Here is a 17,257-nt window from a genome sequence, read left to right as displayed (position 1 = left end):
ATGAAGTAGGGGGCTTTCAGCTTTGTATCTTTTGTCTTTTCTCTTCCTAACATCACAATTCTAGTAGTCCTGTCCTCCAAAGCTCCAGCAGTACTAACAAATACATCAGTGTGCATGTATTTACAAGGAGGTCCTTCGTAGAATTATACAAAGCCAAAAATTAGAGCTGGCCTAAATGTCCATTAATATGGAAATGGGTTTTAAAAAGTTACAGACATACTATGGAATGCCACATAGCCATCAAAAATTCTCATCAAAAATCAGAAAAATTTATCTCTGACTTGCAAAGATAGCCACAATGTATTAAGAGAAAAAAGCTACAAGTAGGGTATGCCACCATTTATCTCTAAAAAAAATGCACTCCATGTACTTCGAAAACACGTGACACACTAAAATATAACAATTATGTTTTATATGAATATATTGTGTATTTATATGTATCTAACGTATTATTATGTATTGTATTACATACACAGAAAACTTTATGCAAGACCTCAGGAGGATGTGGCTGGCGAGTGAGAATTAGCAACTCACTAGTGCTAAAATTTGATGTAATGAAGAATGTTAAGAAAAAATAAAAATATACCTTACCTTGTCCTACCACCTCCTCCTCCTTTTCCCTTTCTCCCCCCAAAATAAGGGGAATATTTATGTCCTCCTGAGAGATGGTCCCAACATTCCCCTTGGAATGAATGTTGCTTTGTAACAAGTCCCCGTGGTCACAACAGCAAAAGAACCAGCTGTTTTTCCTTAGTGCTTCGCACCCTCCTCCCCTCACAGATTTCCAGATAGGCCTCAAGTCTTACCCCTGGGTTGAGAAACAGGTTTATGTGTTTGTGTAGCAATGCTTGATTCTGCTGGTTGCCAGCACAGAAATTCTGTAGAAATTCATGAGCCAGCCTCATTATCTCCTGCATCTTGGTATCTTCAGCCTGTGTGGAAGGAGGGAGATGAAAAATCAGTTGAAAACGGGCAATGCAGTAGACAACAGAAGGTCAGCAGGAGACAGCACTTATCTCTAGGCCAAGAGATCACGTTCTATGATACGCTCACCACCTGCTAAGTGGGTTCCAGCCAAGGTGCTTGCCGAGGGACTGTTGTGTAAAGACACTGGGGTGCCGCATCGCTGACGGTGAAAAGACGCCAGTAACTTATTCAATTCTCCTATATTCTCTTCCACTAGCCTTGGGTAGATATAAAAAGAGTTGATTCGGGAAAAATGCAATACAGAGTGGAAGCTGAGAGGAAGCCTCTGAGATTTCATTTCTAGCAATGCCTGAAACTTCTGAACGCCCCACTTCTGAGAACAGAGTGACAGCAGAGCCGTGGCCGACCGCATCGCTAGCGATGAGGTCACACCGCCCAGGTCTCGGGCTCACTCTCTTTAATCCACCTCACAAATGTATGCGTTCATTTTTGGCAGGGATCACGTGACAAAGTGGGACTCTCTTTGGATTGTAAATGTGGGCAAATATACCTGCCACAATCCTTTCCTTGTCATCTCTGTCTTAGCATCTAACCTAAGAGTTAATTTTCCCATCTGCAAAATGGGGATAATACCTGCCCCAAGGCATTTCAACAGCTGATCATGCGATTCTCATTTCCTATAGTAAAAGCATATACTGTACTCAATATTTTTAGAGAGCGTTAGATGCCCCAAGATAAGACAAATGCATAAAACCTATCACCATTTTGCCCAATTCTAAACAAGCAAAAGTTTAAATATAGTAAAAATGAAAGAATTCCAAAAATGGAATCGTCCCTCCTACTCACTTAGCCCACAACAATCTCCCTACGTCTTCTCACATACACCACCTCATTTCAAATGCCAGACAGCATAGCAGTTAGCAACGTAGACCCTGAAACCAGACTGCTTAGCTCTTATCCAGATCTACCACTCACTAGCTGTGTGACGTTGGGCAAGTTACTTAACCCTTCAGGGCTTCTGTCTCCTCATCTATAAAAGTGAGATATGAAAAATGCACACTTCATACAGTTGCTGTGAAGATTAAATGGGAAAATCCAAGTCAAGGGCTTAGATAATAATTACTCAGTAAAGGTAAGCTACTGGTTCTGGTCTAGACCAAGGGTCAGACAGATACTTTGTGGCTTTGTGGATCAAAAAGCAAAGGAAAGGATGTTAGGCAGGTACTACTAAAGATGTAAGATTTAAGAATGTGTTCTTAACTACTACGCTGTATAACAACAGATGGCAGACTGGATTTGGTTCAGGTCTGCAGGTTGCCCACCCTGGTCTAGACAATAACCCTGGAAGAAAGGATGCATCTGTCAGAACAACGGACAGAAGGAATCTGAGCTACCAGCTTTGACAATCAAAAACAGAAGAGTTTAAAAGGACATTAATAGCAAATCCCATACAACATACTGGATATTACATTTGTCTCCTACTAACAGGGAAAGTGGCAAATCCTCCAGCTCTAAGAAATCAGTGGCCTTGAGACAGAGAGACCCTGCTGGTTGTCAGCAGTAATCTCTAACAGTTCTGCACTCTTTCACTTCTTAGGCTCAAAGGAGTATCTTCGGGGGCTCATTGAAACCAAACGCTTCATCATGTGAAACAAATTTTTACAAGGCAGGTAAACTCTAAAGATACCACCTAACAAGAGAGTATCTGATGGTAGGAATTCTTCCCCTGTTCTCCCACAATGTGCTATCCGTACCCATCCCAAATCAAACCAGTCTCACACACACACACACACAATGGTCTACCCCAATTCCAGCTGAATCGCGTTACCTGTTACTTTCACACTACTCTATGAAGAGCTGTCTTTCTTTAAGGAAACTGGTGAAATTGTAAGGCAAAGATACGGCCAGCAAACTACCTTCTCACGTTCTGTATACGTAGCAAGGTTATTCAGCTTGCTGGTTCTAGTTACATGTCAGCCAAGTTTGGATGACAAGCACACTTAGATTGAAGTTATATTCAAGTCAGTTAAGTTCCTGACCTATCAGAGGGATTAAGCTTACACTTTATCTGTGGCTGCAGAAAGGCTTGACCAGGCTGAATCACATGGGCCCCATGATTGTGGCAGCGGCCTTTGCAGAGAAATTCCTGGAGCATAGGGCAGCAGGCCCAAGTGAGGTACGTGGAAGATAAGGTACAGCAAGCAGGGCCTGGGCCTCACGGGTGAGCAGATCTGGCTCTGCCATGTGTTGCTGGGCCGTACAGGCAAGGTACTGAACCTCTGGCCAGTCTTCTTATCTAAAATGGGGCTACTAATAGTAAGGGCGCCTGGGTGACTCAGTCACTTAAACGTACGACTTCAGCTCAGCTCATGATCTCACGGTTTGTGGGTTTGAGCCCCGTGTTGGGCTCGGTACTGAAAGCCTGGAGCCTACTTTGGATTCTGTGTCTCTCTCTCTCTCTCTCTGCCTCTCCCTTGCTTGTGCTCTCTCACTCGATCTCAAAAGTAAATAATAGTTAAATAACATAAAATAACATGGAATAACATAAAATAACATAATATAAAATAATAAAATGGGGCTACTGATAGTACGACCAATCTCAAGCGCTGTCTTAAGGATGAAATGAACTGGAGAATGAATATGACTCAATGCAGTGCCTGGCACCCTCCAAGCACTAGCAGTGAGCCTTCTTTAGCCAACTCTTCACCACCAAGTCTCTCTGGAAGTCACTGGTGATCTCAAGAGACTAAATCCATTCCCTGGGACTCTAGAGTTCCCCAAGCCTCGGTCTCCTCATCTGTCAAGTGGGAATAACATGATAACTGTGCTAGATTTTAGAAGTGAATAGAGGTTTTTGAAAGTGCCCTGTCAGGCTTCACAGCACAGAGCACTGTTACCCTACTTCCCTAAATCCTATCATGGTCAATGACAAATGCTGGCATGAAAAAATGGGACAGAGAGTGTAACTTCTAACAACAGAAAAGAGGACTTGGAGCCAAGTATCCTGAAAGATCCAAATAATTTAACCAGAAATCAGCACACTACTGAGGACCTCACAAGTGGGCAGGCCCCATGTCCCCACATGCATCCAGTCACTTGCAGGGCTTACGTTGCCCAAAAGGCATTTGCAGATGACCCAGGACACAGCACATGCCCATGTGCATATACAGGTCCATCCATCCCACCTTTGCATCTAGTGCCGCGTGGGAGCAAGTGGAGAAGCAACGGATTCTGGAGGCAGGTTACGGGAGGCTGTATTTCATGACACCCTGTCTGTTTAGCGCAAGTTGCCTACAAGTGCCTTATGTTCACCATCGCCACGTCAGCTCTATGTGGCCACCAACACTATCCCAACATGGAGGGTTTCGAAAAATGTGGAGACCCGCCCCGGCCCTGGGAACAGCTGCCGCCGCCAGAGGGGAATTCACTCACCTTCTCGTAGGGGATCTGCAGCAGCTCGAGCACCACTGCGTGCGCGCCCATGTTCCGGAGCAGGCGCTGCTGCTGCTTCTTGCTCTTCCTCACGGTGGCGCTCTCCTGCACGCAGAGTTTGCTGAGCCGAATCAGGATCTGTCAGAAAGAGAGACTCCAAGTGTGTACCCACGACCAGCACCCCAGTTCTGAGATCCAATGCACAGAGCGGCGGAAACAGTCAGCGAAGGTGCGCCGTGTGCGTAAAACCGGCTGACAGTAAATCTGAACTGTTCTCACCCACCCTCCAAAGAGCTTGCCATGTGAGGTGGTGGATGTGTTAAGTAACCTGATTGTGATCATCACTTCACAGAGTGTCTATCAAGTTATTACGTGTCACACTTCAGCAAGATGACAGTTTCTTTTGTCAATTTTATCTGCATAAAGCCTGAAAAAATTATTTCAAAAAAAAAATGAAAGAAATCAACTTCAGAAAACTGGGAAGCATAACTGAGAAAAGGCTGTAGGCTCTGGTCATGGGCAGGGAGGCAGAAGTGATCACGACATATTAAACACAGGATGGGGCGCCTGGGTGGCTCAGTCAGTTGGACGTCCGACTTCGGCTCAGGTCATGATCTCGCAGTTCGTGAGTTCGAGCCCTGCGTCGGGCTCTGTGCTGACAGCTCAGAGCCTGGAGCCTGTTTTGGATTCTGTGTCTCCCTCTCTCTCTGACCTTCCCCCACTCATGCTCTGTCTCTCTCTGTCTCAAAAATGAATAAATGTTAAAAAAAAAAAAAATTTTTTTTTAAACACAGGAGATTCCTCCCATATGTAGTATCCCTTAATCACATCAAACCGAATTTACACATGGTTAAAAACATGCCCTTCCAGAGTATGAAGTAGGTTATGTCTTCAACCAAAAGTGGGATAGTTTCAGAAAGATCTCCAGGGGTGCCTAGGTGGGTCAGTTGGGTAAGTGTCCAACTCTTGACTTTGGCTCAGGTCGTGATCTTACAGTTTGTGAGATCAAACCCTGCATGAGGCTCCACACTGACCGTGCAGAGCCCATTTGCGATTCTCTCTCTCTCCCTCTGTCTCTGCCCCCTTCCGCTTGCATGTGTGCACACTTTCTCTCTCTAAAAATAAAGAAACTTTAAAAGGGATGAAGGGAGAAAGGGAGGAAGGAAGGAAGGAAGATCGACCTCCTAAAATGGTGAGACTCATATCATTGCCAAGGGCTTGGGAAGAGTTTGCTCTGGGGTTAAAAAAAAAAAAAAAAAAAAAAAAAATACAAAGCTCCCAACCTTCCAACTGTGAACCACCCTATGCAAAGATATCTAAAGAACTAGAGCCCTCACTGGTGGACACTAAGTGCCAGTCATTGATATAAAGGCTTGACAATTCTATAAAATTAGTCCTTTGGTCAATTATAAACTTTCAGAATCACGGGTGCTGGCTGCACCTCTAAAAGGTGAGAAAATTGAGGGCACACAAATAATAAGCAGCAGAGGATGATTCGAACCCAGATATGACCCTAAAATCCATGCACTTAACCTCTGAGAGCTTTTTCTTTCCTGTTAAACTTCACATGAAGAAAAAAGATGAAGTGTTTGCATCTTCAAGTCGACTCTCACTATCTCTCCTTAGAGAATTAATACACAAGGAAAAAGGGCAGTAGGACCACTCACCTCTTTGACCACCCTGTAATTGTAGCTGCTGGTGCTCTCATGCTTCTGTGACTTGTTATTCCCCTCCTAGGGACCAAAACAAACATAAGTGTGGTTCGTCCAGCCCCTGGACTGTAAGGTATGTGTGTTTATACGGTCATTGGAGTTTAGGAAACAATGGGAGTTTTTGCAGCTTTCCTATAGTCACGCTGGGTTTAAGCCCGAGTCACGTGTTCATCCCCCTTGCGACTGACAGGATTTCCCTGATGTGGGAGAGGATGGCGGACCAGCCTACTGACAACAGGTTCTTCCCCAGGTGGGTCTGGAAGGGAAATATGGGGCTAATCCACTCAACAACCAAGTATTTTCCCTGTGGTCCAAAGTGACACAGGCGAGGTAGCTACCCTTCCATCCTGCAGCTTATTGCCTGGGAGAATGGCTGTTACTTTGGCTACTCAACATGCAGGTCTCTTGAGAATAAAGCTCATCCCATAATATACACTTTTATGTGAAACCAGAGTAGGCTATTCACTTGTTTGAGGAGCCTATCCACCTCCTCCGGCAGCGTGACCTGGGTCTCACCCACCTCTGTTTTCTTATGTTCGATTTCACCAGAGACACCATCCATGGCCTCATCAGGGCCCTGCCCTTTGTACACCCAAAGCTCCGACTTTTCCACAATGGATCTCAGCTGGTCCAAGTCTTGTTTGATCTGTTTGTAGTTGTCCACATCTTGGCTGGTAACAAGCAGCTGAACCTGAGCAAATGCAACGTGCCCATGTCACCATGGCCTCTTGGGCAGCTGACGACGACGATACCACACACACACACACACACACACACACACACACACTACCTGTTTGAAGGCCTGCAGGACCTCCTGCCTCTGACTGAAGTGCCGAAAGAGGAGCTGCAGGGCCCCTGACACCAGGGGTGGGTAGTCGTGCATTGTCAAATGCAGCAAGACTCGGAGGAAGGTTCTGCCACCATGGTCGTCCAAGTCCAGCGGTGTGTTCTCCTCACTACAGGAGTGCACAGAAGGGGAAAGGACAGATGAGCCACAAGCACCCTTCTCTCACGCACTTGGACCCAGACACACGTTAACCAGAGTTCTAACCCCGTGGTCAACCCTGGGTGACCTGAGTTTTAGTAAGTTCCTGTAAGAACACAATCTTGCTTTAACTTCAACTGGACTGCGAGCAGACTATGAGGAGGTCACAACTGTCAAATTCTAAGCCAAAGTCCCTACCTTCCCCCAGTGTCAGGAATTGACTTTTTATCCATATTTCTGACTCTGTGAGTGTTCTTCTGCGGGGTCTTATCTATGGTTTGAGAATGGCACACCGTTGTGTTTCTTCTAATGAGAAGTTTTATTTTTTATTTAAGAGGCTGTAACTCAGCACCTACCAAAACACCTGTGGTAGAGCACCAGTTTCTTTTACTTTAACTTTACAGCTAACTGATGTCTTAGTCTATACCAGGCCCGCTGATCAGGCACTTGGAGGCTGTGGCAGGGTCTAGCTGCCATAAAAGTACCCAAAATGATTACTCCCATGATCTGGACTTACCATGTCACAAACTGGTAGCAAGCAGTCTGAAGACCGCACTTTGAAGAGTGTTCTTCAAACGGATTAATAAGCAAATTGTCAGGGGTTATCTCAGTATCTGTGATAACTGTGTGTTATTTCCGTAAAGAAAGAATTAATGACCATGTACTGGATCAAATGGCATTCTACTGCAGAACTGAGCACTGCCATTCAATTACATCAGTGCCTATATTGTGTTCACCATCTAAGGAACCTTCATGTGTGCAGGCTAGCAGGAAAAGCAGAGAGGATCTCCCAGGAAAATACTCTATTTGTGCTACATCCTCCAAAAGAGGAGTGAAGACAGTGTCACTGCTGTGTCAATATCAGGAAAGGTGAGATACAAGACAGCACAAAGGAGTGTCATCATACTGAACTCAACACACTCTGTTTCCGAAAACCAAGATCTTTCATCACAGTCAGTAATATTACGAACTCAAAATTCAAAGGCTTTACATTAAGCACTGGGGTAGAACGTTAACATTGGTGGCCCTCAACAAAATAGACCCTTATGTAGGCTACTCCCACATTGACAGTGGGCTCAGCCATGTGACTTGCTTTGACCAATAGGACATCAGCAACATACTACAAGCAGAGGCTTAATTAGTGTTGTACACTGTTGGCCTATCCTGTTGGGAACTTTGCTCTTAGAGCCAGTCACCACGCTGTGAAGAAGCCTAAGACAGTCAGGCATAGAGAGAGAGGAAGGGAGGGAGAAAGAGACGTCCCAGCCTTAGAGAGCCAGAAATGTGAGTAAAGCACCTTGGATGTACTAGCCCCAGTCACCAGACCACCACAGTTTTACAATACACTGAACAGTGACCAGCAGACGAAATAGCCAGCTTAGCTCCAGTCAAGCCATTGAATTGTGAGAAGCAATAAAAGGCTTATTTTTTTAATCCATTAAATTTCTGGAGTAGTTTATTATACAGCAATAGATAACTGAATCAAGGGTATATGTTAAAAGAACTAGGTGCATAAGGTATTTATATAAGCTTACAGCTATTCAAATCTGATAGGTATTTAGATCTCAATCAACAATGAGTAACCCACTCTTTTAAAAAAGGAAATCATACATTAATTTAATGTTAGGGACAGGTATATTTTTGTTGCTGTTGTTGTTGCATGGGCTCTAAAGAGCCAACGGATAAAAATGTCAGTCCATCAGCAGCAGAAGGACATGATCTTGTTAACCTCACTCTGTTTTCAATCTCCTTTTTTCTTTCAACCCTATTTTTCACCATTAAAGAAATCCTAGCATATATGTATTTGGGTAAACCTACTTACATTCTTTCTATCCTAGGCAGGAAACACACACACAAACAAACACACACACACACACACACACACACACACAGCCTAGTATCATTCTGACCTGAGCACTAAAAGTTACAAAGATAGCCGTAAAATAACCTAAACCCAAAGACTAAGCATTTCCTAGAAGAATGAAGGAAAGAGCCTTTCAAAGCTATATGAAAGAAGCTTCCCAACCAGAACCACCCACAAAACTGAACACCGAAAATGTACTTTCCTTCCTCCAAAGATGCCTTCTGCTTGCTCTTCAATATGTTCAAAGTCAAGAGTACCTGAAAATTTAGAGAACACAGCTTCAGGTGCAGAAAGGTCTAGAAAAACAGGATGTTGGTGGACTTTCCCAAAAATAGACTTGCCCCTGTCCATAGGTTAACCTCAAGTCTTCCAGAATCTTATATTGCAAACCTGTGAAGCCACATCAACTCAGATCACACTGTCCAGCGGCTCCGGTGTGCGATGTTCCACATTTCTGCCAATTTCCTACCCACTCATGATTCCCTTAGTAGAGCAAAGTGATGACCTTGTGCCAAGGAAGCTCAGGCCTTGACAGGTGGGATTATGTCTACTACCCCTTATTCTTCACCACTATTTCCTGGGCAGGGGAAAACTTCCATCATGACTAAAAGCTGCTGGTGGACAATAAATTTTCTTAGAGGGTTATGTTTTGTTTTTTTGGCATTTCTGTAACCACAACACAACCACATAGTGGTCCTATGATTAAGACACTCCAAGATGGAAGGAAAGAAGACCTAACCCAGAAGAGATCTGAACTCTTTTAATTATTCCTCTGCCCAAAAAGGGTAACTCCTAGGATTTTGTTCTAAATTACAGTAATATTCAAAATATTCACATTTTACCTTTTGTAGTGTGTACTGTTTGAATCCCCAGCTTTTATTAGTCCCACATCCCATTCTATGGCTGAAATACCATTCTGAAATCACTAACCTGGTACATTACTTGGCCCCTCTTGGCTGCTGCCTCCAGAGGATGTTTCCGAAGTCTGGGAATTGCTTTCATCAAATTCTCGCTTAAATATACACAGGAGGCAGGAGATCCTATAATCCAACCTCACATTCAAAATAAACTAAAGATTCAAGTGGAAATGGAAACAGATTGGTTACATTAGCATACCACCTGTAACACTGTGCCAACCCACCGCACTCTGGCTGGGTCTGGTATCTGCTGCATCAATTACCTTAAGCATTAAGGGAACCAAATATTTGGCTTAGACTTCAACAGTTACTTCAACAACAGACTGCCATGGGGTCTATCAAATCTGTCTGCAGCACCTTTGCATCTAAACTTCAGCACCCTGATAATTAATTTAATAATCAGAACAATTAATCACTCACTACTTACTCCATCCTCTATAAAACATTATTTTTTGCAAGTATTAAATCCCAACTCTGGTCTATGAGAACGGTGATGTTGGCCACTTTGCTTTTAAAAAATTAAGAGAGAAAAATGTTTTTACTACTAGAAATTAGCTTGGTTTGTCTTTTTCATTTCTGATGGTTTCCTTTGATTTATATACTAACTCTTGGGTTCCCTCTTCATTCTCTCTGCCCCTCCCCTGCTTGCACTGTCTCTCTCGCTCTCAAAAAATAAATAAATATTGAAAAAAAAAAAAGAAAAGAATAGAAAATCAAAGTTCAAGACCCTGGTGACCTTACTCAATCCCAGGACATACACTTCTCCCAGACTATACTACCTAGGCTTGCTTTCCAAGGTCTTGGGTCATGGTTTCCTACTTACTACTGGATACCCCATTTGGTTTCTTTCCAGAGTCTCCAACTCAGTATTGTATAAAACTAGCAATGTCAGTCCTGCCTGGGTTCTCTCATCCTGAATCAATCTCAGTCAATCTAACCCTCCCTCTCTGATACACACATCTCATCAGTGACGATGTCCTGTTGGCTTCACCTCTACCAAGTCTCCTGGATCTTTCCTATCATTTATCCTTGCTCATATCTTCATGATCTCCTGCCTTGCCATACCAGATCCAGCTCCCAAAGGGGCCTATTCTTAGGTCAGTCCCCTACATAAAAACTCTCAAAGGCTCACCAAAGAATAAAATCCTGGCACTTTAGGCACCCGGAGTGCTTAGGCACCCAGAGTGCTCAGAACCTGGTCTGCTCCTCCTTTCCAATCTTATTTCTGACAAGCTCGATACACTCTACGTCCTTGCCCAAGGAGAGTTGTTACTGGTCCATGTGATGTCATGCTCTGGTCTGACATGCTCCAAGTTCAAGGGGACTTGAGAAGGTCCCCTTGTTTCTATACTACAAATCCTTTTCAGGGTTAAAAGCAGAGTTAAGATCCTACCTCTTCTGTAAAAACCTTCTCTGGTGCTTACCAAATGAGATCCCATGACCCACCCTTGTGTCCCAAGAGAACACGTTCCTCACAGTTTTATTTGCATGAAGACACAGCTTCATCACATCTTATTTTCCTCTTAGACTATATAATCCCTGGTGGATACAGTCCCTGCCCAAATCATCTGTGCATTCCTGCCAGTGCCCGGCAAAGCGCCTTGCATATGGGAGAGGGTCAGTAAGCATTTGATGAAACAATGAATCCACCAACCAACTGCTGTCTGTTCTCAGATGGCTACAGTGAGAGGACCTCAAGGTATCATCAAGTTTTACAACACATCACTTTTTTTTTTTCTTTGAGAAAGACAGGGTGCAAGCAGGGATGGGGCAGAAAGTAGAGGGATACATAATCCATGGCCTAAGAAGTCCTCCACAACTTTTGTTCAGGCATAAGTTCAATGAGGTTCCTTCCTAAGTCATTCTCTACAGCCTTAAATATTTGAGGACTCTAATGGATGTTTTCAAACTACTGATAAAATGTGATTCAGACTCAAGAGACAAATTAAGTCTACAAACATTTATAATCATCTACTACATGTTCTGGGGTTGGGATTAGACAGCATGGGAAAAAGAAGTGGTAACAGTCTTCTATTCACTAAGGAACAAATAATTCTGCTGATGAATAAAAATGATGTATGAACAGAAAGAGGAAAACACAGAATGTCATGAGATCAGGAGGGTTTTCATACCTAAGATCAAACCCTATCTTCAGGAGACTGACTCCCGGACCTCATTTTGCCAATGTAGGGAGTTTACTCCTACAATTATCCTCTCTCTCCTGTGTCAACAACTTGTCCCTCTCTACCTGACCATTCCATTCAGGATACAAACTTGCTATAATCACCCAACTTAAAACTTATTACAACAAAAACTTCCTGTCACCAACAATCACCCTTCAGTCACTTCCCCACTTCTCTATACATCTTTATACCAAATCTCCTCAAAGAGTTTTGTACTTACTCTCCCTGATTCATCTTCTTCCATTCCCTCTTGAACCCAACCTATTCCAAAATTTGCCAAGTGTGCTCCCACCTCAGGGTCTTCTCACTGTTATTCCCTCTGCCTCAGAGAATTTTCCTAGATACTCACATATTAGGTTCCTCACTTCATTCAGGTCTCTGATCATGTTCCCTTACTAGAGAGGCCCTGTCTGACAACCCCATCGAAAGAAATATCCCTGGCCCCACATTCCGGTGGCCTCCAAACCATCCTGACCCTCTTATATTTTAGCATCCTTACCACTTACCACTATCTGACATAGCATACCTGTTGTTTAATATGCCTATGACTCTTACCAACATGTAGGCTCTTTAGAAACAGGAAATTAATATATGCTGTTCAGCCCTGGCTCTCAAATGCTTAAAAGTACTTGGCACAGAATCAATTTCAATAAATACTGAATGAAAGAATTAATGAATGAATGAAAAAGGGAGGGAGGCAGTTAATTGAACCTTAAGCTGAGTTGTGAGCAATAAATAAGCAAGAAATCTGTCTTTATGTAGAAGAATACCTATGTGAGTTCTAAGCAAAGGGAGCATCTTGGGGGCAGACCCAGAGGCCAACGGTGATGGAAAGCTAAGGTAACTAGAGGAAGTTGTGTCATGGCTGGCAGGAAAAGGGCACACTGGGGAGGGGTATGAGATGACAAAAGGATGAAGACAGCTGGTTCATAAATGGCACTTAACAATGAGCTAAGAATTTGCTTCCACTCTCTTCCCAGAAAGTCTAGGGCTTTATAAAAGGACGGACACAATCCAAAATGGTAGCCCCATGAAGTACATTCTGTCCCCACCACCTCTGGCTGAGACGGTTACCTGGAGTATTTCAATGATCTTCAACTTGGTGTCCATGACCATGATATCCTCCTTCTCTGGCTCTGTCTGCTTCACGTTGCCTTCAGGGGCAGCAGCCATAGGAGTCATGGGTAAAAAGCCTCCTCCGCGGAGCACCACCTGGGTCATCAGCTCTCCAACCCCATGGATGGACCGCATTACATTACTTCCTAGGAAGGGCCAGGACAGACCCCAGTCATGACAACACTCCGGGAGAGTACTCTGAGGCACCTGACAAGGAGCACAACTCTAAACATATTTAACAAATCTGTCCCAACACGTTCTCAGGATCCAAGGAACTGGAAAGGGTTAATACCCATCAAAAATACGGGGAAAAAAGAGTAGTGGAAAACAGATGGGCTTTGAAATCCATAAAGGAGCACTTTGGTATATTAATTCGCCTTCCAAATTTTACTGGTCACCTAGCACATGCTTGTTGCTACCCACAAAATTAGGGGCACAGGAGCTAACGAGGCACAAATTGAGTGCTGCTACAAACACTATTCTCAAGTACGCAGGATTACCTCTGAGGCTCAGTTTCTTCATCTATAAAATGAGACTAAAGGAGCTCAGAGGATGAAATGGTGAAATATATGTGAAATGACTGAGCACAGGATCTAACACAGTATTTTTCTGTTCTAGCTATAGAGACAAGGTCAACAATTATCCGTATGTGAGTACATAGTAGGTACCTAAAGCAGAAGAAAAAATAAACATATAAAAGCGGAGTTATCTATTCACAGACTGGAAATACAATACTCAGATACAAGCCAGGATTTTATTTCATCATATACTAATATCATCATTGAATGCCTCATGATACATTGAAGACAAGGCTAGGACATGTGTTCTTAAGAGATAAGCATTCAATTTGTCAGGTAACTTTCAAATGGTTTTGCAAAATTTCCTAAGGAGAAATACAGATAGACTTATATATGAAGGAAACAGAGCAAAATGTGAATAATCAAGGACTCATATGTATTGGTATCGGCTGTGCTATTCTTTCAGCTTTTTTGTTCAAAAATGTCCACAATGAAAAGTCAAGAAGAAAAGGACAGGACATCACAGGGAAACATGACAAGAGTAGTAACAGAAGAGGCTGGGAGGGCATGTCCCGGGTGTGCAGGTGCCAGCAAATATCACTTCTCCACTTTGCCATGACATTCTTACCTTTATTCTCTTCTCCTTTCGCCATCTTACTAATGGGAAAGATGGTCGTCACATGCACACAGTCCAGTATGGCCAAGAGAATTTTGGTCAATCGGAGAAGGTCAGAGAAGTTGTAGAAACCAAAGTAGATGAGATTCCTAGCTAAATTTACAACCTATTATATTAAAACGAGAGAGAGTGAGAGAGAGATGGTATTAGGTCAACTGCATCTTTTAGTTCCATTTTATGCTAATTTATAAATGTCTGATTCTGACCCTTCTTATGGTAAGAGGAGACATATATTTTGCTTGCATTTCTGATCAAATTCCACTTTGTTTCCTAAGGAGAAAAAATAAGAAACAAAAACCTGCAAAGCTACTGATCTGTTTTAATAACTAGTTGATAAAAAACTGACATAATCATCTGTGGAGTGTGGATGGAACTGGAGGATATTATGTTAAGTGAAATTAGTCAATCAGAGAAAGACAAAAATCATATGACTTCACTCATATGAGGACTTTAAGAGACAAAACAGATGAACATAAGGGAAGGGAAACAAAAATAATATAAAAACAGGGAGGGGGACAAAACAGAAGAGACTCATAAATATGGAGAACAAATTAAGGGTTACGGGAGGGGTTTTGGGAGGGGGAGGATGGGATAAATGGGTAAGGGGCACTAAAGAATCTACTCCTGAAATCATTGTTGCACTATATGCTAACTAATTAGAATGTAAATTTTTTAAAAATTTAAAAATTAAAAATAAATAAATAAATAAGATACCGCAGGGCAAGCCACGTTGCAGCCCAACAGGACACAGAAAACAATATTGCAATCCTTGGAAATAGACTCCTCAAAAGGAAAACTGGTCTCAAAAAGAAACGTTTTAAGTCAAAGGTAATAAGGATTTGTGTCCCTCAAATGATTAATCTATGATGGATCCCAAGCATAGTCTGTTTCTTTCCTGTTGTTTTTAAGATCACATACAGAGTATACGTAATGTTCTATCATTTTATGTGATTCAATTAACCCTGGATATTTATTCTACCAGCATAACTACCAGTAAGTCAAGCGACTGGTATTCGTTCTATTTTCTTGTGGAACAAAATTGAGCTCAATTCCCTTTTATTACAAAACCGGAGTATCATCACAGAAATCACCACATGCTAAAATATTTTCTATTTATCCCAGAGAAAAATGACCAATGAAAAGCAGGTAAAACATATAGATTATTTCATCATGAATTACCTCAAATGTAAGCTTATTTTTCTCCTTATCAGAGAAAGGAAACCTCTGACAAACCACATCTCTTAAATACTCCTCCACAAATTCCATGGTCTGAGCAAACCTCTCCTTAATTTCATCTTTGGAAGCTCCGCTACTATCATAGCTAAAAGGAAAAGAGAAAGAAAAGGAAATCAGGGGCGCCTGGGTGGCTCAGTCGGTTAAGAGCCTGACTTCAGCTCAGGTCACGATCTCATGGTTCATGGGTTCAAGTCCTGCATTGGGCTGTGTGCTGACAGCTCCAGAGCCTGGACGGAACCTGCTTTGGATTCTGTGCCTCCCTCTCTCTGCCCCTCCCCCGTTTGCACTCTGTCTCTCTCACTCTCCAAAATAAATAAATATTGGGGAAAAAACACAAAGAAAATGAAATAAAAGTTCAAGATCCTGGGGCCCCTAGGTGGCTCGGTTAAGCGTCTGACTTCAGTTGAGATCATGATCTTGCGGTTTGTGAGTTGGAGCCCTCTATCAGGCTCTGTGCTGACAGTTCAGAGCCTGGAGTCTGCTTCAGATTCTGTGTCTCCCTATCTCTCTGCCCTTCCCTTGCTCACACTCTCTCTGTCAAAAATAAACATTTAAAAAAATTTAACAAAAAAAAAGTTCAATATCTTCCCTGTTGAGCCTTCCCCAGCTGCTCAGCCACAAAGCCAATATCCCCTCCCCAAAATCCCCTCTCCTACCCTCTGTCCTTAATTTATTTCTCCTCCTTAGCAAGTATCACTAAGACATGTAATCATTTATCTTGTTTATATCTTTTTTCCCCATCTAGTGTACAGATAGTGTTTTGGTTTGTTCACTGATACATTAGTTAAGGCTGACACAGAGACAAATATTTGTTGAATTACAAAAAAAAAAAAAAGACAAGACATAAAAAATCAAAGTATGCCATCTTTTGCATTCTTGAAAAAAAAAAATACACTTCACCTTTCGTCTTCACTGAACTTGAACTTCACTGAACTTGACCATAAGTGGTCTACAGTGACACAAAACATTAATGAGGTTTTAAAGCAGCAGGCTCACTCATCAATGGCGATCTCCGAGGGAATCTCAGACCAGAGGCGGGCATATTTCACGGGAGTGACTTGTTCCTGGGGATCTCGGTCCACGTGCATATGAAGCATGAGGCGACAGAAGGATGCCCTCAGGTCATAGGGCAGGTTCTCATCAGACATGCAGCGGAGAATGAGATCTACATCCAGCTGGCCTGATATTTCATTGATGGCCAGGTACTGGCGGTCTAGACACATCCTAGCAAAAAGGTTCAACTGATACCTGAAGAAAAGAAAAGTTATGTGAAGAAATCAGAAATCATTGAGCAAAGGGGCGCCTTGGTGGCACTGTCAGTTAAACGTCCAACTTTGGCTCAGGTCCATCATCTCACAGCCCATGAGTTCAAGCCCCATATTAGGTTCTGTAGTGACAGCTCAGAGTCTGTAGCTTGCTTCGGATTCTGTGTCTCCCTCTCTCTCTGCCCCTCCCCTGCTCACGCTCTGTCTCTCTTTCTCAAAATATATAATAAAACACTTAAAACAAGAGAAATTATTGAGGATGAATGGCAACACACAGCAAGACCATTTGAATATCCCCAACTTTCACAGGAGTGACATTTGGCCACCTGATCTTATACATCGACACCCTTAAATTGCCTGTGTACCAAGCAAATGAAGAAACTGTTCAGGCTTTACCACCAGTCATACAAGTCCACGCTGCTGAGT

The 17,257-nt window shown here is 42.8% G+C and overlaps 1 protein-coding gene across 6 annotated transcripts in view; it reads right to left on the bottom strand.

The window, feature by feature from the left end:
• The window catches only part of ITPR1 (inositol 1,4,5-trisphosphate receptor type 1), a 329,086-nt gene that overhangs the window by 147,365 nt on the left and 164,464 nt on the right, over window positions 1-17,257 (bottom strand). For all 6 annotated transcript variants that reach the window (XM_030307281.1, XM_030307282.1, XM_030307284.1 and 3 more), the window contains 11 exons: window positions 16,563-16,814; window positions 15,510-15,651; window positions 14,283-14,436; window positions 13,095-13,282; window positions 9,851-9,989; window positions 9,123-9,177; window positions 6,862-7,027; window positions 6,592-6,762; window positions 6,027-6,092; window positions 4,360-4,497; window positions 807-932 (listed from right to left, as the gene is read on the bottom strand). In XM_030307281.1, the coding sequence (XP_030163141.1) occupies window positions 807-932; window positions 4,360-4,497; window positions 6,027-6,092; window positions 6,592-6,762; window positions 6,862-7,027; window positions 9,123-9,177; window positions 9,851-9,989; window positions 13,095-13,282; window positions 14,283-14,436; window positions 15,510-15,651; window positions 16,563-16,814 (1,597 nt within the window). The remainder of the gene's footprint in view (window positions 1-806; window positions 933-4,359; window positions 4,498-6,026; window positions 6,093-6,591; window positions 6,763-6,861; window positions 7,028-9,122; window positions 9,178-9,850; window positions 9,990-13,094; window positions 13,283-14,282; window positions 14,437-15,509; window positions 15,652-16,562; window positions 16,815-17,257) is intronic.

The sequence above is a fragment of the Lynx canadensis genome, chromosome A2 (assembly GCF_007474595.2).
Source record: "Lynx canadensis isolate LIC74 chromosome A2, mLynCan4.pri.v2, whole genome shotgun sequence".
Lineage (NCBI taxonomy): Eukaryota > Metazoa > Chordata > Mammalia > Carnivora > Felidae > Lynx > Lynx canadensis.
This window is presented reverse-complemented; position numbering and strand designations above follow the sequence as displayed.